Source organism: Salmo salar, chromosome 21, assembly GCF_965601325.2.
Source record: "Salmo salar chromosome 21, fSalSal1, whole genome shotgun sequence".
Lineage (NCBI taxonomy): Eukaryota > Metazoa > Chordata > Actinopteri > Salmoniformes > Salmonidae > Salmo > Salmo salar.
This window is the reverse complement of record NC_138311.1, coordinates 30839959-30867171: the sequence shown is the minus strand read 5'-3', so window position 1 is coordinate 30867171 and position 27213 is coordinate 30839959. Positions and strand designations below refer to the sequence as shown.

Below are 27213 nucleotides of genomic sequence, written 5' to 3'. Positions count from 1 at the left end.
AACAACAAAGCAAGGGCACATGAGAACACTGAACAAAACATGAGACCTGAGCAACTGGCCCAGTCCACAGAGGAACCTAAATAGTCATCCAGCAGGTGATCCCAATAAGCCCAATCAGGGTCACCTGGATACTAGAAGTAACTCTAGGGTGCCCTCCAGTGGCAACCTCAGGTAGTACACTCAAGGGAGAAAACCTGACCTGTGACAGATATCATGTGTCGTCAGGGCAGCAGCACAGTCCCTTCGCGTCTTTCTCTGGAGAGAAGTGGCAGAATGCAAACCCTCGTCTCACATTCATCAGACACAAGATAACATACACACCATCACACCAAAGAAAGAGAGAATGACATTTATTTGGTTAATACCTCCTCTCTCATCTCCCTCTCTCTTCTGTCTTTTCATTTCTTCCATGTTATGAAAGGTAGGTGGTGTAAATAACTTAATGGAAAAAGTCTTACCAGACTTACATACAATCAAACAGGGTTAATTAAAAATAGAAGCTTTCAAAAAAATACAAGAACATTTTCAGTATAATACAATATGCAAAAAAACTAGATGTAGATTTATCAATAATTGCCGTTGATGCCGAAACAGCTTTTAATCGTCTTGAATGGCCTTTTCTATTCAAAACGTTGAAAGCCTTCAACTTTTCAGCTGAAATAATAGATACTATATAAATATCCTTAAGCAAAAATACACAAATAATATGTTATCTGATGAATTTGCTTTAGAAAGGGGCACAAGACAGGGATGTCCTAGTTTCAGAATACTCTAAAATCGCAGGATATAAAATGTACATGGAAAAATGTTAAATAATGGCAACACAAAAAATAAATAGAATAACTCACGATCTACAGCTATTATTTAAGTGGACCACAAAAATATTAAACACTTAGAATGCTTAATAAGTGACAACAAACAACATGCATAAAGATAACTTTATCCCATTACACAACAACATGAAAGCAGATCTAATTAAATGGAACAATCTTCCCATAAATCTTACAGGTAGAATGGACCTAAGCACAGGCTAGATTTCTAAAAACATGTTTTCATTGTCATTATGGGTTATTGTGTGTAGATAGGAGATTTTTTTTAAATTTTATAAGTCGAGGAGAATGAGTACTTTCTGAAGGCACTGTATGTGTCTCTTGTCTCCTATATGTGACATGGATTTCTGTCATTACTTTTATCTGATAGGCTTCACAGTGCTCAAATTCCTATCTACCAACTGCATTTTCACTTTATCATTACTACATGATAACAGAGAGCACATAGTCTTTCTACAAGTCTGTCTCATCTGTTGAGGAGGGAGGCAGAGATAGACTGAGGGGAGGGAGGGAAAGAAGCCCTGCTTCTCTTTTGAAAGAGAATATGGAGAGAAACATTAGGGGCCTCCCCCTGATTATTAGAGCTATTTTTAGCATGTGAAGGTTAGTTATGTGGCTCCATTATTTCATCTCAGGACCAGTTTTCCTGCTATGGCAACAAAAGATTTCATTAAATGTGGATGTTTAAAACTTCTCGTGTGTGTGTGTGTATGTGTGTGTGTGTGTCTGTGTGTGTGTGCATGCACGCAAGCATTAGGGTGCGTGTTTTTGGCATGAGTCCCACTAATAAATATAACTGTCCATTAGTCTCCCTTGTGACCATCTTCAAAGAGTCCCACTGTTAGATTTCACCAGCCCACACATAGAAGCAGAGAGAGGTTGGACTCACTCTGTGGAGTTGAACTAATACTACCTGACTCCTACAAGAATCAAACGTGACATACAGTACCAGTCAAAAGTTTGGACACAGCTACTCATTCAAGGGTTTTTCTATTTTCTACATTGAAGAATAATAATGAAGACATCAAAACTATGAAATAACATATGCAATCATGTTGTAACCAAATAAGTGTTAAACAAATCAAAATAAATGTTATATTTGAGATTCTTCAAAGTAGCCACCCTTTGCCTTGATGATAGCTTTGCACACTCTTGGCATTCTCTCAACCAGCTTCATGAGGTAGTCACCTGGAATGCATTTCAATTAACAGGTGTGCTTTGTTAAAAGTTAATTTGTGGAATTTCTTTCCTTCTTAATGCGTTTGAGCCAATCAGTTGTGTTGTGACAAGGTAGGGGTGGTATACAGAAGATAGCCCTATTTGGTAAAAGATCAAGTCTATATTATGGCAAGAACAGCTCAAATAAGCAAAGAGAAATGACAGTCCATCATTACCTTAAGACATGAAGTTCAGTCAATCAGGAAAATTTCAAGAACTGAAAGTTTCTTCAAGTGCAGTCGCAAAAACCATCAAGCTCTATAATGAAACCGACTCTCATGAGGACCGTCACAGGAAAGGAAGACCCAGAGTTACCTCTGCTGCAGAGGATAAGTTAATTAGAGTTACCAGCCTCAGAAATTGCAGCCCAAATAAATGCTTCACAGAGTTCAAGTAACTGACACATCTCAATATCAACTGTTCAGAGGAGACTGCGTGAATCAGGATTTCATGGTTGAATTGCTCCAAAGAACCACTACTGAAGGACACCAATAATAAGAAGAGACTTGCTTGGACCAAGAAACACGAGTAATTGACATTAGACCGGTGGAAATCTGTAATTTGGACTGATGAGTCCAAATGTAAGATTTTTGGTTCCAACCGCCGTGTCTTTGTGAGACGCAGAGTAGGTGAATGGATAATCTCTCTTAACCAAATTAACCCAACCTCAACCCATTTGAGATGGTTTGGGATCAATTGGACCGCAGAGTGAAGGAAAAGCAGCCAACAAGTGCTCAGCATATGTGGGAACTCCTTCAAAACGGTTGGAAAAGCACTCCAGATGAAGCTGGTTGAGAGGATGCTAAGAGTGTGCAAAGCTGTCATCAAGGCAAAGGCAGGGTACTTCTAAACTATATTTAGATTTTCTTATTAACACTTTTTTTTGGTTACTACATGATTCCATATGTGTAATTTCATAGTTTTGATGTCTTCACTATTATTCTACGATGTAGAAAATTGTAAAAATTAAGAAAAACCCTTGAACATTATATATACATCTGTGTAGGCTTTTAGGTGCTACAGTCTCTTCTGCTCACACCCCCATAAAGCTCATCTGCTCACCAAAGGTAACACACTCAAACATTCTAAACGCAAAGAAAGACACATCTTCTATTCACATTCCAAGGTGCTCTGAGTGAATCCATCTCAAATTCCCACTCTATCTTTTCTTAACTGATTAACAAGGGATATTATCACCTCCTAAGTCTTCCCAGAAGCTGTAGCAGGTTGCTCTTTGGAAGCAGAAGCTCCTTTTCTGAAACCAAACCTTTTGATCCATCCATCAAGAGCATTACTAATCTTTGACCCTACTGATAGACACATTGATTACAGCGCTAGCTGTAACAAACGCAACACAGTCAATGTACAATCAAATAAAGAATAATTAATTATAAAAAATAAAAAAAACGTAAATAACGTCTGGCAAACTCCTGTCATTGTGGTTTTTCTTATCTCTCGTGGACACACTATGTAAACACACTGTATACATGTCATGATACATGTGAGCTAACGAGTAGCATTAGTTCTAGTGCTTTGGACAAATCATGATTTCGCAGGTGTGTTAGCATCTTTCGAATTTTGGAAGGGGAGGGGACATTTGGCCCATAGACTTGCCCGCAACTTGCAAAAAGAGGGGATGGAGCTATTTGTTCCGGTTCCGATCCTCGTTCTCTCTCTTCTCTTAAAACCTGTTTGGGATGGGGGCGGTATTTTCACGTCCGGATGAAAAGTGTGCCCAAAGTAAACTGCCTGCTACTCAGGCCCAGAAGCTAGGATATGCATATAGTTGGTAGATTTGGATAGAAAACACTCTAAAGTTTCTAAAACTGTTAAAAAAGTATGTCTGTGAGTATAACATAACTTGTTTGGCAGTCAAAACCCAGAGGACAAACCATCCAGGAATTTTTGTTGTTGTTGAGGTGACAGTGTTTTCAATGGGGTTCTATGTGGATCTAGATTTCTAAGGCGCTTGCTTGCAGTTCCTATCGCTTCCACTGGATGTCAACAGTCTTTAGAAATTGGTTGATGCTTTTCTTTTGAGTAATGAAGAAGTATGGCTGTTCAGAACGAGGGTTGAATCTAGTGTACTGTTGTGGTTGGGGCGCGCAACCTGAAAGCTCGCTCCACTTTGTTTTCGTCCTGTATTGAACACAGTTTATCCCGTCTTAAATTTTATTGATTATTTACGTTTAAAAAATACCTAAAGTTGTATTAGGAAAGTTGTTTGAAATGTTTGGATCAAGATTACAGGTAACTTATTAGATATTTTGTAGTCATGTTGCGCAAGTTGGAACTGGTGTTTTTCTGAATAAAACGCGCCAAATAAATTGACATTTTGGAGATATAACGATGGAATTTATCGAACAAAAGGACCATTTATGATGTTTATGGGACATTTCGGAGTGCCAACAGAAGAAGATCTTCAAAGGTAAGGCATGAATTATATCGTTATTTCTGAGTTTTGTGTCGTGCCTGGCGGGTCGAATTATGATTGTCATGTGTTTGTTTGATGAGGTGCTGTCCTCAGATAATAGCATGGTTTGCTTTCGCCGTAAAACCTTTTTGAAATCTGACACGGTGGCTAGATTAACAAGTTAGGCTTTAATTTGATGTATTGCACTTGTGAATGTATGAAAGTTAAATATTTGTAATAATTTTTTTTGAATTTCATGCTCTGCAGTTTCACCGGATGTTGTCGAAACATTCCGCTAGTGGAACCCCTATCCCAAACAGGTTTTAACACATATGGACCCAGAACTTAATCGAGCATCTGACCAATTACACAAGACTTCAGTTCTGGGTTAACCGAGATTAGGGATTTTCTAACCTAACGTAGCAGTCTTGACGAGAAGATAAAAAACAGTCGGGAGGTTCTCTTCTGCACTCTTCAACCAATTCAGTAAATGTGGAGGAGGAGTTAAGGTGGAGTGTCGCCTTGTTAATGCGGAAATCAATTCACAGGCGCTCTATTAATTTCCCCTGAAAACTGGAACATCCGGTTGTTCTGGACATGGCAGAGGCTAGGGTTTTTCTAAATCTAAACACTGTTGAAGTGTGAATCACACATGTTATTGTTTCGACTGCCACCATGCAGCGTGTAACCACATTACTTGAGAAAGAAAACCATGAGTCATTTTCAGGGAAGTGATGATGTTTTGAACCACATTCAAGACTATAAGGAAGATGATGATGGTGAAGCGATGGAGGAGGTAAAGCAATGACATTACTATACAAACCTCTTAGATGTCTAGATTGCACTCTCAGCAGATTTTCTGAGAAATCTGCTCTACACACACACACACACACACACACACACACACACACACACACACATAGGAGTTTATTGTGTCTGACCTCTCATTCATCCCTCCCAGCTCTTCCTGAAAAGCCTGACTCACATAAGCCAGTCACAATGGCCGTGTCCGAAACCTGTCTTTCCTACTGCTTACTAAAACTGCACTCAGTGTACTAATCATACTACACACTATTTAGAACATACTGTTTAGTAAAAATGTATGTACTAAGCAACAAATATCAGCATACTAGACTCACCCATACGGAGAATGCGCAATTACGTTGTTTCCCGCCGTTCATTCATTTTGGTGCAGTGTCCCCATCTCATTATCATGTGGATCTGAAAAGACGACCCTCTTCCTCAATAGTGTGCAGCGAATTCTACTACATGAAAAGATTATGACGTCCTGACATTTAAAGCATACAACATTTTTGAAAATGTCACATACTATAAAACATTCTGTTTTTGCATACGCCACAAAAGCATACTCAATTTTCTATATTTCACATACCAAAAAACATTCTGTTTTCGCATACCCAAAATGCCAACTATTTAGAACGCATGTACAGGTATTCGGGCATGGCCACTCTTCTCCCCCCACACAATCATGTCTGTTTCAAACACTCATGTGGCCTACATCCCTTTTTTGAACCTCTGTCCAATGGCGGCCGCTGATTGGTTGGTTGGAGTTGTCAACAAAGCAGCATGACAGAAATATGATGCCAAGTTTTCGAACTTGTTATCTATAGTTTCTTTATATAAAGCGATCTGTTCATTTGAACAACTGCATAAATACATATATTTCACTTTTGCATGTCAAAAACCCGAATGAACACTGCTGCACATGCTGCCATTGTTGTGAACAGATTAGATTATACTATTTAGAATGAGCAGCCAGCTCACAAACAAACGAATGAGTGCCAAAGGGAGAGTTCAGCAAGCATGTAGATGCAATAAGTGAAAACACATTATCTAACTGGGGATAGCTAGCTAACAATGTCACAAAGCATAATGCGCTAGCCAAGTAACTTTCCTTCTGAAACTATTTCCGAGTTAGTCAGATATTAGTTTAGAAAGACTTGAAATTGGCATGGGAGCTAACTAGCTAGCAAGCTATCAAAGGTACACTACTGTTCAAAAGTTTGGGGTCACTTAGAAATGTCCATGTTTTTGAAAGAAAGCACATTTTTGGTCCATTAAAATAACATCAAATTAATCAGAAATACAGTATAGACATTGTTAATGTTGTAAATGACTTGTAACTGGAAATGTCAGATTTTTAATGGAATATCTACATAGGCGTACAGAGGCCTATTATCAGCAACCACCACTCCTGTGTTCCAATGGCACGTTGTGTTAGCTAATCCAAGTTTATCATTTTAAAAGGATAATTGATCATTAGAAAACCCTTTTGCAATTATGTTAGCACAGTTGAAAACTGTTGTCCTGATTAAAGAAGCAATAAAATTGGTCTTCTTTAGACTAGTTGAGTATCTGGAGCATCAGCATTTGATTACAGGCTCAAAATGGCCAAAGACTTTTCTTCTGAAACTTGTCAGCCTATTCTTGTTCTGAGAAATGAAGGTTATTCCATGCGAGAAATTGCCAAGAAACCGAAGATCTCGTTCAACACTGTGTACTACTCCCTTCACAGAACAGCGCAAACTGGCTCTAACCAGAATAGAAAGAGGAGTGTGAGGCCCCGGTGCACAACTGAGCAAGAGGACAAGTAAATTAGAGTGTCTAGTTTGAGAAACAGAAGCCTCACAAGTCCTCAACTGGCAGCTTCCTTAAATAGTACCCGCAAAACACCAGTCTCAACGTCAACAGTGAGGAGGCGACTCCGGGATGCTGACCTTCTAGGCAGAGTTGCAAAGAAAAAGCTATATCTCAGACTGGCCAATAAAAATAAAAGATTAAGATGGACAAAAGAACACAGACACTGGACAGATGAAGATTTGAAAAAAGGGTTATGGACAGACCAATCTAAGTTTGAGGTGTTCGGATCACAAAGAAAAACATTCGTGAGACGCAGAAAACATGAAAAGATGCTGGAGGAGTGCTTGACGCCATCTGTCAAGCATGGTGGAAGCAATGTGATGGTCTGTGGGTGCTTTGCTGGTGGTAAAGTGGGAGATTTGTACAGGGTAAAAGGGATCTTGAAGAAAGAAGGCCATACCCTGTGGATGGCGCTTATTTGGAGCCAATTTCCTCCTACAACAGGACAATGACCCAAAGCACAGCTCCAAACTATGCAATAACTATTTAGGGAAGAAGCAGTCAGCTGGTATTCTGTCTATAATGTGTGTGTCCAGCAGTCACCGGATTTCAACCCTATTGAGCTGTTGTGGGAGCAGCTGGACCGTATGGTACGTAAGAAGTGCCCATCAATCCAATCAAACTTGTGGGAGGTGCTTCAGGAAGCATGGGGCGAAATCTCTTCAGATTACCTCAACAAATTGACAACTAGAATGCTGCAAGTGGAAGATTCTTTGACGAAAGAAAGCAAAGTTTGAAGGACACAATTATTATTTCAATTAAAAATCATTATTTATAACCTTGTCAACGTCTTGACTATATTTCCTATTCATTTTGCAACTCATTTCATGTATGTTTTTATGGAAAACAAGGACATTTCTAAGTGACCCCAAACTTTTAAACCGTAGTGTAGATAACTGGTTAATTTGACCCCAAAATTGACCAACCTATTTCTCAATGTTTAAAAAAATGACTGTACCTGGCTAACTAATTTGATCATGTTTTATGCTGTTTAAGTGTGTGTGTGTGTGTGTGTGTGTGTGTGTGTGTGTGTGTGTGTGTGTGTGTGATTACATTGGAGAGGGTTGGTTCTAGGATGTAAGATGGAAAAACTTCAACGCTGTAATTCTGCTTTTATTTCTGTCCCTACACAGTAAATGGGCAAGGCTAGCAGTGCACTCTCATTAAAACACACACACACCATGCCTTTTAATACCATCCAAACCACGCCTTTCTGCTCCTCTTGCTGGTTAACAAACCCACAACGGAACAGAATGCCGTAAAATTACAACTCTTCAGAACCGCTCCCTCACCATTGAACGTGATTCTTTCTGCTCCTGTCCTGTACACAGTGCCACAGCTTAGACATACTGTATCCACTTAGATATACTGTATCCACTTAGATATACTGTATCCATATTATGTGAAGTTTTTTTCCAGACCAGCACTAACACAACTGATTTAAAATAATCAACTATTCATGGTTCATCCTTCAGTTAGAAGAAGGTGTGTTAGTTGTCCAACCCTGGCGTACATTTACCAGAGAGTATGGATACGTTTAGCCAACCACTCACCCTGACCAGCTCACCAAACCTTCCACCGTCTATCCTCTGAGTGAAGTCAGGGATGACCTTTGTCTAATGATCCTGATCCCTGCTGGAATGCAGGGCTTGACCCTTCACCCCTGAGAGGATGATAAGAGGTCCCTGGCGCTGATGGCAGCTCACACACACATAGTGCTCAAACGTTAGCGCTGACATACAAAGCCATCCCCAGTGATAAGCCAGCCTGCCATAGATAAACACTCTCCTCCACTATCCTCCCTCTTCTAAATGGTCAAGATTAGTCTGACTTTGTTGGCTACTTGTCTTTACCGTCCTAACAGAGAGCAAGTGCGGTCATGCATACCTGGCTGGATGAAAACCTCTGTGGTCACTCTGCTGTCAGTGACATGCCAGGATAGATAGGGCTACGGCTTTGTTGGTGTTTGGTGTAGCAATAGCAATATAGAGGACATTTCCTGAACTTTCCCCTCCCCCCAGCCCCCATTTTAATTTCTACCTTGCTTCCCAAAACCAATGATTGCATTACCTCATTAACTGGTTAATTCCACTCTGTGGCTCAGAGGCTGCTCCCTTACAGTAAACATAGGACCTCCGGGCTTACATTCAGTCAACTAAATCATCACACCTACAACAGGTCCTGGGTTATCCCCTGTTCCGTTTATCCGTCTCCTCTAACACCGGGTTGACCCCTCTGTGAAACCAAAACTGGTCTGTGCAGTGTACACACGCACACAGATGCTCTCTACCATCGAGCACAGTCAGTAATTAGAATAGCCAGCTCTCTAGGTAGTGTAGTTAATCAGATTAGCTGGGGGAGGGCCAGAGTGTGTGTGTCCACAGGAGAGCAGATGTGACAGGCAGACAGGCTAAGACTGTCTGACTCTCCCTGTCCCTGTGTTTCTGACTGACTGTGTCTCTGTCTATGACTGTCGGCCAGACTGCCTGTGTCCCTCTGTCTCTCTCTGTAATTATGCCTGTCTGTCTCCTGTATTTCTACAGTGCATTTGGAAAGTATTCAGACCCCTTGACTTTTTCTACATTTTGTTATGTTACAGCATTATACTAAAATTGATTAATAACAAAAAAAATGTATCATCGATCTACACACAATACATTTTTACATTTTTTTTGTCATTTAGCAGATGCTCTTATCCAGAGCGACTTACAGTAGTGAATGCAAATATTTCATACATTTTTTTTTCTTCGTACTGGCCCCCCGAGGGAATCGAACCCACAACCCTGGCGTTGCAAGCACCATGTGTTGCCAACACCATGCTCTACCAACTGAGCTACAGGGAAGGTAGCTCAGACAAAGCAAAAACAGGTTTTTAGAAATAGAAAACGGAAATATCACATTTACATAAATATTCAGATCCTTTACTCAGTACTTTTTTGAAGCACCTTTGTCAGCGATTACAGCCTTGAGTCTTCTTGGGTATGATGCTAAAAGCTTGGCACACCTGTATTTGGGGAGTTTCTCTCATTCTTCTCTGCAGATCATCTCAAGCTCTGAAGGGTGGATGGGGCGCGTCGCTGCACAACTATTTTCAGGTCTCTCCAGAGATGTTCTATCGGGTTCAAGTCCGGGCCCTGGCTGGGCCACTCAAGGACATTTAGAGACTCGTCCCGAAGCCACTCCTGAATTGTTTTGGCTGTGTTCTTAGGGTCCTTGTCCTGTTGGAAGGTGAACCTTTGCACCCACTCTGAGGTCCTGAGCACTCTGGAGCAGGTTGTCATCATTGAACTCTTTGGCCTGAATGCCAAGCATCACGTCTGGAGGAAACCTGGCACCATCCCTAAGGGGAAGCATGGTGGTTGCAGCACAGAGTACTTTGCTCTGTTCATCTTTCCCTCGATCCTAACTAGTCTCCCAGTCCCTGCCGTTGAAAAACATCCTCACAGTATGATGCTGCCACCACTAATGCTGCAGACATGTTTTGGTACCCTTCCCCAGATCTGTGCCTCGACACAATCCTGTCTCGGAGCTCTACGAACAATTCCTTTGACCTCATGTCTTGGTTTTTGCTCTGACATTCACTGTCAGCTGTGGGACCTTATATAGACAGGTGTGTGCCTTTCCAAATCATGTCCAATCAATTGAATTTACCACAGGTGGACTCCAATCAAGTTGTAGAAATATCTCAAGGATGACCAATGGAAACAGGATGCACCGGAGCTCAATTTCGAGTATCATGGCAAAGGGTCTGAATACTTATGTAAAAAGGGTATTTCAGTTTTTATTTTTTCTTAAAATGCAAAAATAAAAATACAACTGTTTTCACTTAGTCATTATGGGGTATTGTGTGTAGATTGATGAAAAAAATAAAATATTTAATACATTTTAGAATAAGGCCATAACGTAACAAAATGTGGAAAAAGTCAAGGGGTCTGAATATTTTTTCAAATGCACTCTCTGTCTGTAAGAGGCTAACCCATGGTAAACCTACAGACCCTTTCTCCCAGAGTATTGTTTTTGACCAACAGACTCATAAACCCACAGTCTCTGTCTTGTTCTGTTTGTCTTTGTGTGTATCTCTGCCTTCTCTATGGTCACTTCAACCACAAGCCCTGTCTTTCCCTCAGTCTCCATTCTCCTTCTCAGTCTGTCTCTACATCTCTCTCCTCCAAATCTCCCATGACTAACTCTTATCCTGGCTTCTCGGCCACAATGTTTAAAGAAGCATTAAGAGGCCGAGAGAGAAATAGAGATTGCGGCAGGGTGATGTTGACATTTCTGCCTTTCATTTTCTTCCCGGTGTTTGTCACTGGGGATTCAGACTAGGAATGATTGAGGGGAAAATGTCCCTATTTTTGGGACTGAGATGGGGATTCGGAGCTTTCCAAAGTGGAGAGTTCCCATTCCCAAAGCGGATGCTGTCTGTCTGTCTGTCTGTCTGTCTGTCTGTCTGTCGGGTCCCAGCATCTGCTCTCTGCCGAAACCCTAAAAAACAACCTCTGAACCTTTCATCCTCTCCTGTATGTCAGCCAGGCCAACCTTTCCTCTCCTTTCTCCCCTCTCTGAGAAGTGTGTGTGTGTATGTATGTCATCAGGTCTAGTGTCAACATTCTGATCCAATTCTGTAACATCAACCTACATGATAGTAAGGGTGTGGGTGTCGAGGGAAGTATTTGATAAGATAAAATTACATATTTTTATGTGGCAGGTATTTAAGAAACATGCTGTCTTGTTTTAATCATTGCTTATAAACGATAAGATGAGATAAGATCATATGCCAGCAGTTGGTTTATATAGAAAGAATGTCAGGCTTGTAAAAAATACCAGGTCAATAGTAATTTTCCCTCACTGAAATAGATAATTGTTCAACTCCATACCTTCCCCAGGTTTGGTTTCCAAACACTCGCCAGACCTTGTCGGAGAATGGTCTTTGTCGCTCTTCAAAGCAAATGTCAGATGACATTCAAGAAGACACATATTGATTCTTGTTTCTAGGGAGAATCTCTGATGCAATTAAACTCCCTTTCCCCTTGACCTGACAATGACCGAGGGAGGCACAGACCATGAGGTGTATATCACATTGTTGCTGTGCCAACTAGGGAACTAGACTAGACACTATGATAAATAGTCAGCCGCAACACTTGCAAATGTGGTATCTTCAAAAAGGCTTCATTTTGGGGCGATATCAAGGCCTAATAGTCATAGGCTATTCTGTGACTCAAGTGACTAGCCTATACCAGCGCCATAGGACTACTGCTTCATTAGTCTTTCAAAAGAACTGTCACGACTCATGAGTGAGTCGAAAATATGGGGAAACACATTGCCTATGCCACCCCAAAGCATGGTCCGCCACTGGAAACTCAAACCACATTTCTGACACACCCAAACTTGTGTAGTTTTGGTTTATCCATTGAGACATGCTTTTCATGGGAAGTCTGAGAAACAGTAAATTCACCCATAAACAAGGAAATGAAAGTGTAGTTTGGAAGCAAGAACAAAAATGAGTTGGCCACTCTTTTGTGACAAGAAATTGATAATTTACTCAACAAATGAATGTGGCATTTTTGTGAATCTGTCTGTCAAGGTGGGTGCCAGGGAAAGTCCATCTGCTCACCTGACATCCACATGAGCGCCATTGTAGACCACCAGACTGATGATCAAAGGGACTGAGTGCGTGCTATCTCTGGTCTGACAGTGCATTTACACATATTAAGGTGGGAGTGATGAAACAACAGAGTGCCATTAATTTTCAATGGAGGGAAGTGAAGTGATCGGGTGGACCATTGGGCGACGCAAGCATGGACGAAGGAGCGGTTCATGGCTAGAAGGGATCCAGCTTTTGTCAAATTAATGTCAGATTTGACTTTTAATAGCAGGTTAGGAGAACTTACACAGCAGGTTAGGAGAATAAACATAGCAGGTTAGGAGAATTAGGACCTGTTAAACTCTGAGTGGTTGTGTTGGGCCCTGTACAGGGTCCGGTGAGTTTGGGGGGGCACCTCCACACCAAAAAACAAATACATCAGAAAATAGAAAGTGACATATCATTTGAAAGCTACAGGCCTTGTCTTTTTGGAAATCGAACTCAAATCTTACTTCTGGCAATGTCATTGAAAGCCCTGATTGCTAAGGTCCTTTTAAGATGTCAGGCTTGAAAATCTGTTTGGCACAGTGACTCACTACCCAAACCAGATGCAACTGGTTTCAAGTGGCCAAGAGATGTCATGTGATCTCCTACTGCTATCTAGTGGACAAACTGGTAATCAGACAGAGGATATATTTACCTCAATGGATACGAGACTTCAGCTATCTCCTCATATGTGACTCACCACCTGGATTCGGTCTTATGTAGCAAAATTTGAAATTGTGTTTTTTACATTGGATTAAAGTAAAGACTCAGAGCTACAAAATGGTATATCATACAATGTATTTTTGAGGAACAATGGAAAAGTAATTCTGCTTTGAAAATTGATAAACTTGTAAACTCACTTTTGAGAAAATGGCCTAGTGAAGAGCTCTTCTTTGTCTACACCCATTCAGCATCGTTCACACCCTCTTAAGCTTTAGCCCCACACATCTTGTTTTCCTCTCAGAGCATTCAGAGCGCAAACTTGACCCTCTGGCCGATGATTTGTTTACCTATGGATAACATGAAAACAGCCTAACCAGCTCTGCTGGCAACAATTTCATTACACTTTTTTGCAGGCGCTTACTGACACCGGCCATATTCAACAGGTGTTGTACACTTTAGCTTAAGACATGTAGCTAGCTAGCTAGGTAAACAATGAACCTAGCTATGTAAACAACGTGTAAGATCACACACGTCACATAACGTTAGCTAACGAGCCAGCCAGCTAACATTATCTAGTTAACCTGTCTGGGCAAGGTGGGACGTTTGTGTCCCACCCTAGTCAACAGCCAGTGGAATCGCGTCGCGCGAAATACAAATACCTCATAAATGCTATAACTTCAATTTCTCAAACATATGACTATTTTACAGCATTTTATAGATACACCTCTCCTGAATCGAACCACGTTGTCCGATTTCAAAAAGGCTTTACAGCAAAAGCAAAACATTAGATTATGTTAGGAGAGTACCCTGCCAAAAATAATCACACTGCCATTTCAAAGCAACTAGCATGCATCACAAATACCCAAAACACAGCTAAATGCAGCACCAACCTTTGACAATCTTCATCAGATGACACTCCTAGGACATCATGTTACACAATACATGCATTTTTTGTTTGATAAAGTTCATATTTATATATAAAAACAGCATTTTACATCGGCGCGTGACGTTCAGAAAATATTTTCCCTCAAATGCTTCCGGTGGATCAGCACTACAATTTACAAAATTACTATTCGAAAACATTGTTAAAATGTAATATTGTCATTCAAAGAATTATAGATTAACATCTCGTGAATGCAATCGCATTGCCAGATTTAAAAATAACTTTACTGGGAAATCACACTTTGCAATAAACAAGGTGCTATACTCAGAAAAATAGGCTAGGCGATACAGGTTAGCACCATCTTGGAACCATCTAAAATCAAATATACTATTGTAAATATTCCCTTACCTTTGATTATCTTCATCAGAAGGCACTTCCAGGAATCCCAGGTCCACAACAAATGTAGTTTTGTTCGAAAAAGTTAATAATTTATGTCCCAATAGCTCCTTCTTGTTAGCGCGTTCCGAAGGCTACTCATAATGTACGAGGTTTTGGCCTGCCATATGAGTTCTGTTATACTCACAGACACCATTCAAACAGTTTTAGAATCTTTAGAGTGTTTTCTATCCAAATCTACTAATTATATGCATATTCTAGTTACTGGGCAGGAGTAGTAACCAGATTAAATCGGGTACGGTTTTTATCCGGCCATGCAAATACTGCCCCCTAGCCCCAACAGGTTTAAACAACAATGAGCATAGTGCCAAATCATGTCGTTACTACTGTGGCAGACCAGGGGGTTTGGTCAAGACGTTTACACAGATCAGACATGGACAGAGTATAATTAGCTTGGTTTCAAGGGTGTTTATTAAATAAATCAAAAAGAAAAGGATAGGTCTCCCCCATGAGACCCTCTCCGGGATACCGTCTTCTGGGCTCCGGGTCTTGCTGTATCCTGTCGGGCACACAAACTCAACTCTTTCGTCTTAGCTCTGGTAACCGTCTCCAACTACATGGAAGTCACCTCACTTCCCCCAGTATTTTTCCTGTGTGCTGCCCTTCTGGCAGCTTTATGGGGCTTGTACAGCTGGTGAGCAATCAGCCCTTGATTACTCACCAACTCCCCAATCAGCCCCAATTAGTCCTGGGTGGAGAGCCCGTCGAGACCTGGCACGTCCAGCAGATGGAGCCATCGCCTCGTGATGTATACTCCGTCTGTCACCAGGCCTCGACAAGTCTCCCCCTGGTGGCTGACCTGCTGTACGCCACACTACCCTGCATGAAAATGCTGGGACCTAACCAACCAGGTTCAATGTTAGCTAGCTAATATTTGGCTCTAACTAGCAAAGCAAACAACTCTGGGATACGAATAATAATGTCAGCTAGGGAGCAAGCCAGCTAACTTTAGCTAGTTAACAGTACACTTTAGCTTAAGACATGTAGCTAGCTAGCTAGGTAAACAATTAACCTATCTTGGTAGACAATGTGTAAGATCACACATGTCACGTAATGTAAGCTAATGAGCCAGCCAGCTAACGTTAGCTAGTTAAACAACAATGAACATAGTGCCAAATCATGTCATTACTACACTGCATGAATATGCTGGGAGCTAACCAACCAAGTTCAATGTTAGCTAGCTAAAATTAGGCTCTAACTATCAAAGCAAACAGCTCTGGGATACAAATAATAATGTCAGCTAGGGAGCCAGCCAGCCAACGTTAGCTAGCTAGCTAACAGTACACTTTAGCTTGAAATGAAACCATTTTGTCAAAATTAGAAACGTGTAATATCTGTAAATGTAGCTAGCTAACGCTGCACTATCTTACTTGTATACATCATCATGCATGATGGACGCGTCTCCCTGTCATGGATGCTTTGCTACGGTTGCCCTTATTTTTTAAAAAGCTGCATTCGACAGGATTACCAACACAGACTGACCAGCTCAAATACATAGAAGCCTTCTATATTGCAGACCAATCCGAACTCCTCTCTCGGCATGTCCAGCCCACTCATTATCTCTGCCAAGCATGGCTAGTGTGAAGGTTGCTGACTTTTTCTGTGGCTTAACCAACAAGGCTCGTAATTTAACAATTGTATTCATATTTACAGATGGCATACACATTTGTTATTAAGACACATGAAAGTTCACATGTTCCAGAAGGCATTTCTGTTAAAAATGCAATTTGAAAAAAACATTTAAAACGTTCAAATGGCTCTCCTGTGAAGCTGTGACTTGCGACATACGCCTAGTTTCCTGAAACGGGTCATGTGTATATGCTTCCTGTAAGATGAAATATTAAGGTATGGCACGTGGGAATTTGGAATTTGCGTATGTTTATAGTGCCACCATTAGGTAAAAGATCAGAATTATTTTTTTTAATTACTTTTGGAACAGTAATTGGTAACATATAATATTTAATCTCAAACCTAGGCTTTCAAATCTCTCATTCCTTAGCATGGGGATAATTGGGGGGACCTCCACCCCCACAAAAAAAACTACAGTTTTTTGGGGGTCTGCTGTATCTCAGGCTCTAGTAGTCACATTGCTGACACCTTTATCAGTACTAACAGTACTAAGCATGTGTTTGTAGGACTTATATTTTTTAAATCAAAATGTACTTTATGAGGGTAGTATACAATATTATGTGTTGTTTAGAAAATGCCACAAGAGGGGGTCAGAGTTTAACAGGTTATGTTGTTAACTGTAATTTCAAAAGTAATGTTCCAACACTCCCACCTTGTGCCAATATCAGTCATTTTTAGGTCATGGTCGAAATAGTTTGTATTTTTTTCTAAGATATTGTCAGTTGGATAGGCTCTCTGCAAGGTTTTGTATGTCTTCCCTATCATATGATTATCCTTTTCTGACTTTAAAAAGCCATTCATTTCCAATAGAAGAGAAGCGAAGCGGCAGGGGGACCATTGGGCAACGGAAGGGAACAGGGCGGGACCAAAGTTGTGGAAAACTGAACTTTATGCAAATACATCACAGCACGCTTGACCAATCAAAGCTCACTATAGCCCCTACTGGATTGGCTGTTGATACCTAGCACCACCTAACATGCTGAGGGTGAAACAGAATACAAGTTCCAGTTAAAACGTACTGTAAAAATCAGCCGCCTGCCAACGTTTTGGTTAAAGCTAAATAGTGGCAATCCTCACTAGTGTGTCATATCTCACACATTGTATTAAATGGCACAGAAGGTTTAGTATTGTTTTACAAGTTTGTCTTAATTGAGCAGTTATAAATTAATGTATCAACTTATTGTAGGGCTGTGACTATATTTTTCCTCTTCCACGCGGTTTTTCATAGTAAAATGAGATGTATACAGGCTGTTTGAAGGCAAACAGACCAACTCTATTGGGTGTGCATACAGAGAGTGGGGTGGACTGTGTCATGTATATACAGTAGAAAATTCATACTTCGTAAATTATTTTGCATTAGTCATGTTATTCTTGGCATGCAGAGCGCATTCCTTCACCTGGTCTGCAAACGGTTTGCATGTGATTTATGAGCTAGAACAGTTACCTCTCTATTAGAGCAAATGTTCATGTTTAGGCACCCAGCGGCGCTAGGACCGCCCTCAGTTCAGACTGTAGAGGCAAACCTACGCATGGGTTTGAGCCGAAACGACTACACTGCTTCAGACGGAAAGACGTGTGGATCTCGTTGACAGCGACTGGAAATGATAATTTGTCAGTGTGTTTTTTGAGCTTTCAGTGATGAACTCATTCCAGGTTTATTTAACGCGTCTTGTCTCGTTTTTATCCATTATATTGCCGTGAATTATGAATTTCTCACCGGTTTACCTCTTTATTCGCTTGGTCCTGTCGCTGGATAACTTTGCATGCAATGGGAATATGAATACGTGCGCTGTGGTCTGAAGCAGCAGCAGACTCCGTGTCGATCTACTGTAGTAGCCTTGATGGAAACCATGTCGCCACAGCAGGGAACTATCGGACAGAATAGGTCTGGCTCTTTGACAGGGGGCAGCAAACTCTGCGCGCTGCCAGACAGCAAAAAGGTAATGTGGATTTTGGATTGTACGGCATGGATGGTACTGAATTACTGATCTTCTTTTGGGTTTGCCACATGCTGAACTCTATATGATCTAATTCCTGGTAGCATGCCATGCATGTTTGCTGTAGTAGGCTATTGTTGCCACAGTATAGGTTCAATGGGATTTGACATGATCATTAAACTTCCAGCCTAATATGGGTTGTGTGCATTATTCACATATGCTATTGAGAGTTACTGGTCATGTTTTGAGGGTATGTTGTCATCTATGATTCCATCTGGTTCAATCTGGGTCTTCTCTTTGTGTCACTTGGTTTCAGGGATGGATTCCTCCGCTTTAACTTTAAATAGTATTTCACAAGGTTAATTATTAGTGTTTATTTTTGGTTTATTTCATAATTTCAGACAACTTCTCCATAATTATATTATCGTTTTATAATGCGTTACAAGAAAATGATAAGACCCATTTTTGTAGCCTAATGCAGGCTAATTTGAAATTCATTAGTTATTAAATTTGTGTAAATTACGCATACGTAAAAATACAAATGCCACCCAATGCAAATTTCGGCAAACAATTAGATAATCAATAGACCAAGATAAAAATAAAGAGAGCATATTCAGAAAAAAATGTAACATTCCATTTCATCTATATTTACATTCCTCTGAGTCATTCTCCTCAAAGTTTGATGAGCTAAAGATTGGTTACAGTTTACAGACATGTGCAGTATACCTATTCGACTTAAAAATGTAAAAATATGGAAGAAAATGAACAATGCGTCGCTGTAGTCAAAAATCTGCTCTAGATCACAAATCAATTGGGAATGATAGTCACCAGACAGACAAGAGTGGCGCTGTGTTTGAGGGGCTCTGCACTCACTGGGAGTCAATAGTTGGACCTGCTGTCTGGCCTTTCGCCCCGCTCAGCATAATCCCATCTAGTTTTAGTTGAGTTAATGTTAATTCACAGAATTCATGGTATAAATATGATTGCTTTAGACTTGCAAATAGCTTCAGTTTCAGTGCAAATATCACGATGTTTCCTTCAACGCAGCTACTCTTCACCATTAGAAGTATCTGTATTGCCCTACAAACCTAACACATAATATGTATTTGTAGTATACAGTGCTTACAGAAAGCATTCCTATCCCTTGATTTAGTCCACATTTTGTTGTGTTACAGCCTGAATTCAAAATGGATTAAATATTTTTTTTTTCACCCATCTACACACACTATCTCATAATGAAAAAGTGAAAACATGTTTTTAGAAATGATTGCACATTTATTGAGAATGAAATACAGAAATATCTAATTGACATAAATATTTACACCCCTGAGTCAATACTTTGTAGAAGCACCTTTGGCAGCGATTACAGCTGTGAGTCTTTCTGGGTAAATCTCTAAAAGCTTTCCATACCTGGATTTTGCATCATTTGCCCATCATTTTCAGGTCCTGCCATCGGTTTTCAGGTAGATTTCAATCAAAACTGTAACTCGGCCACTCAGGAACATTCACTGTCTACTTGGTAAGCAATTCCAGTGTACAGTAGATTCCGGCTTGTGTTTTAGGTTATTGTCCTGCTTAAAGGTAAATTAATTTCCCAGTGTCTGATGGATTGCAGAGTGAACTAGGTTTTCCTCAAGGATTTTGCCTGTGCTTACTGTAGCTCATTACGTTTATTTTTTAACCTGAAAATCTCCCCAGTACTTAACGATTATAAGCATACCCATAACATGATGCAGCCACCACTATACTTGAAAATATGGAGAGTGGTACTCAGTAATGTGTTGTATTGGATTTGACACAAAAATAAAACTTTGTATTCAGGACTAAAAGTTAATTGCTTTACTACATTTTTGGCAGTATTGCTTTAATGACTTGTTGCAAACAGGTTGCATGTTTTGGAATATTTTTTATTCTGTACAGTATAGTAGAGTAACTACAATGTTGTTGATCCATCCTCAGTTTTCTTCTATCACAGCCACTAAACTCTGTAATCGTTTTAAAGTCACCATTGGCCTCATGGTGAAATCACTGATTGGTTTCCTTCCTCTCTGGCAACTGAGTTATGGTTGCCTGTATTTTTGTAGTGACTCAGTGTATTGATACACCATCCAAAACGTAATGAATAACTTCACCATGCTCAAAGGGATATTCAATGTATTTTTTTCTCCTTTTTTTTTTTTACCGATCTAACAATAGGTGCCCTTCTTTGCGAGGCACTGGAAACCTCCCTGGTCGTTGTGGTTGACTCTGTGTTTGAAATTCACTGCTCGACTGAGGGACCTTACAATTATCTGTATGTGTGGGGTACAGAGATGAGGTAGTCATTCTAATTTTTACTCAACTTATTTAGGCTTGCCATAACAAAGGGGTTGAATACTTATTCACTCAATACATTTCAGCTTGTCATGTTTTATGAATTTGTAAAAAATGTAAAAACATCATTCAATTTTGACATTATGGGCTATTGTGTGTAGGCCAGTGACCAAAAACATCTACATTTAATCAATTTTAAATTCAAGCTGTAACATCAAAATGTGGAAAACGTAAAGGTGTGTGAATACTTTCTGAAGGCACTGTAGTATGCAATTAATGTGTTGGTGATTACTGCTGATAATAATACATTCTGAGCCAACAATAATTCATCAATGAAATTAAGTTCTATCCCCCATTCTACCCCTGTTTGGAATATGTAACTGCACTCTGAAAATATGAGGTCAGTGGAAAGCTTGGCTTTACAGCAGTTTTGCTGGAGTGGAAGGAAACAATTAATTAATTGGTAGTGGCAGGGCCATTCCTGCATAAATAATATCAATATGCCTCGTCCATTACTGTCCTGGTTGGTGATTACTGTCTTATTTCACTGTAGAGCCTCTAGCCCTGCTCAATATGCCTTAACCAACCATGTTGTTCCACCTCCTACATATGCGATGACATCACCTGGTTTAAACGTCTCTAGAGACTATATCTCTCTCATCATTACTCAATGCCTAGGTTTACCTCCAATGTACTCACATCCTACCTTACCTTTGTCTGTACACTATGCCTTGAATCTATGCTATCGTGCCCAGAAACCTGCTCCTTTTACTCTCTGTTCCAAACGTGCTAGACGGCCAGTTCGTATAGCCTTTAGCCGTACCCTTATCCTACTTCTCCTATGTTTCTCTGGCGATGTGGAGGTTAATCCAGGTCCTGCAGTGCCTAGCTCCACTCCCACTCCCCAGGTGCTCTCATTTGTTGACTTCTGTAACCGTAAAAGCCTTGGTTTCATGCACGTTAACGTTAGAAGCCTACTCCCTAAGTTTGTTTTACTCACTGCTTTAGCACACTCTGCCAACCCGGATGTCTTAGCCGTGTCTGAATCCTGGCTTAGGAAAACCACCAAAAACCCTGAAATCTCCATCATTAACTATAACATTTTCCGCCAAGATAGAACTACCAAAGGGGGCGGTGTTGCAATCTACTGCAAAGATAGCCTGCAAAGTTCTGTATTACTATCCAAGTCTGTACCCAAACAATTCGAGCTTCTACTTCTAAAAATTCACCTTTCCAGAAACAAGTCTCTCACTGTTGCCACTTGCTATAGACCTCCCTCTGCCCCCAGCTGTGCCCTCGATACCATATGTGAATTGATTGCCCCCCATCTATCTTCTGAGCTCGTGCTACTAGGTGACCTAAACTGGGACATGCTTAACACCCCGGCCATCCTACAATCTAAGCTTGATGCCCTCAATCTCACACAAATGATCAATGAACCTACCAGGTACAACCCCAAATCCGTAAACACGGGCACCCTCATAGATGTCATCCTAACTAACTCGCCCTCCAAATACACCTCTGCTGTTTTCAATCAAGATCTCAGCGATCACTGCCTCATTGCCTGCATCCCTAATGGGTCTGCGAACAAACGACCACCCCTCATCACTGTCAAACGCTGCCTAAAACACTTCTGCGAGCAGGCCTTTCTAATCGACCTGGCCGGGGTATCCTGGAATGACATTGACCTCATCCCGTCAGTAGATGTTGCCTTGCTATTCTTTAAAAGTGCCTTCCTCACCATCTTAAATAAGCATGCCCCACTCAAAAAAATGTAGAACTAGGAATAGATATAGTCCTGGGTTCACTCCAGACCTGTCTGCCCTTGACCAGCACAAAAACATCCTGTGGCGTTCTGCATTAGCATCGAATAGCCCCCATGATATGCAACTTTTCAGGGAAGTTAGGAACAAATATACACAGGCAGTTAGAAAAGCTAAGGCTATCTTTTTCAAACAGAAATTTGCATCCTGTAGTACTAACTCAAAAAAGTTCTGGGACACTGTAAAGTCCATGGAGAATAAGAGCACCTCCTCCCAGCTGCCCACTGCTATGAGGCTAGGTAACACTGTTACCACTGATAAATCCACTATAATTGAGCATTTCAATAAGCATTTCTCTACGGCTGGCCATGCTTTCCACCTGGCTACCCCTACCCTGGTCAACTGCACGGCACCCTCCACAGCAACCCGCCAAAGCCCCCACTATTTCTCCTTCACCCAAATCCAGACAGCTGATGTTCTGAAAGAGCTGCACAATCTGGACCCTCTCTTTCTAAAATTATCTGCTGAAATTGTTGCAACCCCTATTACTAGCCTGTTCAACCTCTCTTTCGTATTGTCTGAGATTCCCAAAGATTGGAAAGCTGCCGCGGGCATCCCCCTCTTCAAAGGGGCTGACACTCTAGACCCAAACTGCTACAGACCTATATCTATCCTACCCTGTCTTTCTAAGGTCTTCGAAAGCCAAGTTAACAAACAGATTACCGACCATTTTGAATCCCACCGTACCTTCTCCGCTATGCAATCTGGTTTCAGAGCTGGTCATGGGTGCACCTCAGCCACGCTCAAGGTCCTAAACGACATCATAACCGCCATCGATAAGAGACAATACTGTGCAGCCGTGTTCATCGACCTGGCCAAGGCTTTCGACTGTCAATCACCACATTCTTATTGGCAGACTCGACAGCCTTGGTTTCTCAAATGATTGCCTCGCCTGGTTTACCAACTACTTCTCTGATAGAGTTCAGTGTGTCAAATCGGAGGGCCTGTTGTCCGGACCTCTGGCAGTCTCTATGGGTGTGCCACAGGGTTCAAATCTCGGTCCGACTCTCTTCTCTGTATACATCAATGATGTTGCTCTTGCTGCTGGTGATTCTCTGATCCACCTCTATGCAGACGACACCATTCTATATACTTCTGGCCCTTCTTTGGACACTGTGTTAACTAACCTCCAGACGAGCTTCAATGCCATACAACTCTCCTTCCGTGGCCTCCAACTGCTCTTAAACGCAGGTAAAACTAAATGCATGCTATTCAATCGATCACTGCCCGCACCTGCTCGCCCGTCCAGCATCACTACTCTGGACGGCTCTGACTTAGAATACGTGGACAACTACAAATACCTGGGTGTCTGGTTAGACTGTAAACTCTCCTTCCAGACTTACATTAAGCATCTCCAATCCAAAATTAAATCTAGAATCGGCTTCCTATATCGCAACAATGCATCCTTCACTCATGCTGCCAAACACACCCTCGTAAAACTGACCATCCTACCGATCCTCGACTTCGGTGATGTCATCTATAAAATAGCCTCCAGCATTCTACTCAACAAATTGCATGCAGTCTATCACAGTGCCATCCGTTTTGTCACCAAAGCCCCATACACTACCCACCATTGCGACCTGTACGCTCTCGTTGGTTGGCCCTCGCTTCATACTCGTCGCCAAACCCACTGGCTACAGGTTATCTGCAAGTCTCTGCTAGGTAAAGCCCCGCCTTATCTCAGCTCACTGGTCACCATAGCAGCACCCACTCGTAGCATGCGCTCTAGCAGGTATATCTCACTGGTCACCCCCAAAACCAATTCCTCCTTTGGCTGGCTTTCCTTCCAGTTCTCTGCTGCCAATGACTGGAACGAACGGCAAAAATCTCTGAAGCTGGAGACTCATATTTCCCTCACTGGCTTTAAGCACCAGCTGTCAGAGCAGCTCACAGATCACTGCACCTGTACGTAGTCCATCTGTAAACAGCCAATCTATCTATCTACCTACCTCATCCCCATACTGTATTTATTTATTTATCTTGCTCCTTTGCACCCCAGTATCTCTACTTGCACATTCATCTTCTGCACATCTACCATTCCAGTGTTTAATTGCTATATTGTAATTACTTCGCCACCATGGCCTTTTTATTGCCTTAACCTACCTCATTTGCACTCACTGTGTATAGACTTTTTGTTTTCTTTTGTTCTACTGTATTATTGACTGTATGTTTTTTTTATTCCACGTGTAACTGTGTTGTTGTATGTGTCGAATTGCTACGCTTTATCTTGGCCAGGTCGCAGTTGCAAATGAGAACTTGTTCTCAACTAGCCTACCTGGTTAAATAAAGGTGAAAGAAAAAAAAGAAATTATAATAATTATACAGTACCAGTCAAAAGTTTGGGCACATCTACTCATTCAAGAGTTTTTCTTTATTTTTACTATTTTCTACATTGTAGAATAATAGTGAAGATATCAAAACTATGAAATAATACATATGGAATCATGTTGTATCGAACAAAGTGTTAAACAAATCAAAATATACGTTATATTTTAGATTCTTCAAATTAGCCACCCTTTGCCTTGATGACAGCTTTGCACACTCTTGGCATTCTCTCAACCAGCTTGACCTTGAATGCTTTTCCAACAGTCTTTAAAGAGTTCCCACATACATGCTGAGCACTTGTTGACTGCTTTTCCTTCACTCTGCGGTCCGACTCGTCCCAAACCATCTCAATTTGGTTGAGGTCGGGGGATTGTGGAGGCCAGGTCATCTGATGCAGCTCTCCGTCACTTTCCTTCTTGGTAAAATAGCCCTTGCACAGCCTGGAGGTGTGTAGGGTCCTGTTGAAAAACAAATGATAGTCCTACTAAGCGCAAACCAGATGCGATGGCGTATCGCTGCAGAATGCTGTGGTTGCCATGCTGGTTAAGTGTGCCTTGAATTCTAAGTAAATCACTGACAGTGTCATCAGCAAAGCACCCCCATACCATCACACCTCTTCCATGCTTCACGGTGGGAACCACACATGCGGAGATCATTGGTTCACCTACTCTCACAAAGACACTGCGGTTGAAACCAAAAATCTCAAATTTGTACTCATCAGATCAAAGGACAGATTTCCACCGGTCTAATGTCCATTGCTCGTGTTTCTTGGTCCAAGCAAGTCTCTTCTTCTTATTGGTGTCCTTTAGTAGTGGTTTCTTTGCAGCAATTCAACCATGAAGGCCTGATTCACGCAGTCTCGTCTGAACAGTGAATGTTGAGATGTTACTTGAACTCTGTGAAGCATTTATTTGGGCTGCATTTTCTGAGGCTGGTAACGCTAATGAACTTATCCTCTGCAGGAGAGGTAACTCTGGGTCCTCCTTTCCTGTGGCGATTCTCATGAGAGTAAGTTCATCATAGCGTTTGATTGTTTTTGCGACTGCACTTGAAGAAACATTTACTTTAATTGACTGACCTTCATGTCTTAAGGTAATGATGGACTGTCGTTTCTCTTTGCTTATTTGAGCTGTTCTTGACATAATATGGACTTGGTATTTTGCCAAATAGGGCTATCTTTTGTATAACACCCCTACCTTGTCACAACACAACTGTTTAGCTCAAACACATTAATTTTAAGAAGCAAATAAAGTCCACAAATTAACTTTTAACAAAGCACACCTGTCAATTGAAATGCATTCCAGGGAACTACCACATGAAGCTGGTTGAGTGAATGCCAAGAGTGTGCAAAGCTGTCATGAAGGCAAAGGGTGGTGTCACGCCTGCCCACCTTTACCATTACGCGCTTCTGCCACCATCATTTCGCACACCTGCTTCCCTCGTCACGCGCATCAGCGATTCATTGCACTCACCTGGACTCAATCACTTGTGTTATTTCCTCCCCTAAATCTGTCTGTTCCCCAGCGCTGTTCCCCGCTTCAGCATTAATTGTTGTTTGTCTTTATATTACCTGGTTCTGACGCTGTTCCATGTCTGTGCTAAATTAAATGTTCAACTCTTCGTGTCTGCTTCTCATCTCCAGCGTCGGTTCTTACAGGTGGCTACTTTGAAGAATCTCAAATATAAAATATATTTTGATTGAACACTTTTTTGGTTACTACATGATTCTATGTGTGTTATTTCATAGTTTTTATGTCTTCACTATCATTCTACAATGTAGTGAAGAGTACAAATAAAGACCCTGTAATGAGTAGGTGTGTGTATATGTGTGTGTGTTATTTTCTAGGGAACTCAGTCAGGGTCTAAACTTCCTGTTGAGTTAGAATAGTAGGATTCACAAGGTGCAATTTTGAAACTTAGTTGTGCATCAGCAGTTTTCCTCTTGTTATATGTGAATCACTGACAGGCACTCAATTAGCCCATGTAAGTTCATGTTTTTTAGATTGGTAAATTAGTCTAGTTAGTCTAGCCAGCTTTCCAAACTTGTAGTAATCGTGTCTGAATTACACATGCCCAGAGGCCCTAAACTTCATGTGGCCCCCCATTTGATTGTGTTAGTCAATCTCACTCGGATATATTAACATGACATAAGTCATGGCAGTATTTGTAGAATTGACAGAAATTAGCTTTAAAACTGCAACAACAACCAAAATCTGTGAAGCAAACTCATTTGTTTACTTTTTGTTAATAAAATACTTTTCCTGCTGAGTTAATGTGAGTTAGTATGTAGCTGCTAATTTTATAGCTAATAGGCTATGTCAGCATTTCCCAAACTTGGTCCTGGGGACCCCAAGCATTGCATATTTAGTTGTTTGCCCTAGCACTACACAGCTGATTCAAATAATGAACTCATCACCAAGCTTTGATGATTTA

General features: G+C 41.0%; 1 protein-coding gene across 2 annotated transcripts in view; it reads left to right on the top strand.

Annotated features, from left to right (window-relative positions):
* Positions 1 to 27213, top strand: part of LOC106582090 (rho GTPase-activating protein 20) — a 78799-nt gene that overhangs the window by 11550 nt on the left and 40036 nt on the right. Inside the window, exon 1 of one of the 2 annotated variants that reach the window (XM_082967096.1) lies at positions 17907 to 18322. The exons of the other annotated variant lie outside the window; for it this stretch is intronic. Coding sequence (XP_082823222.1) covers positions 18146 to 18322 — 177 coding nt within the window. The 5' untranslated portion in view covers positions 17907 to 18145. Of the gene's footprint in view, positions 1 to 17906; positions 18323 to 27213 lie in introns of those variants that run through there. 2 annotated transcript variants of the gene reach the window in all.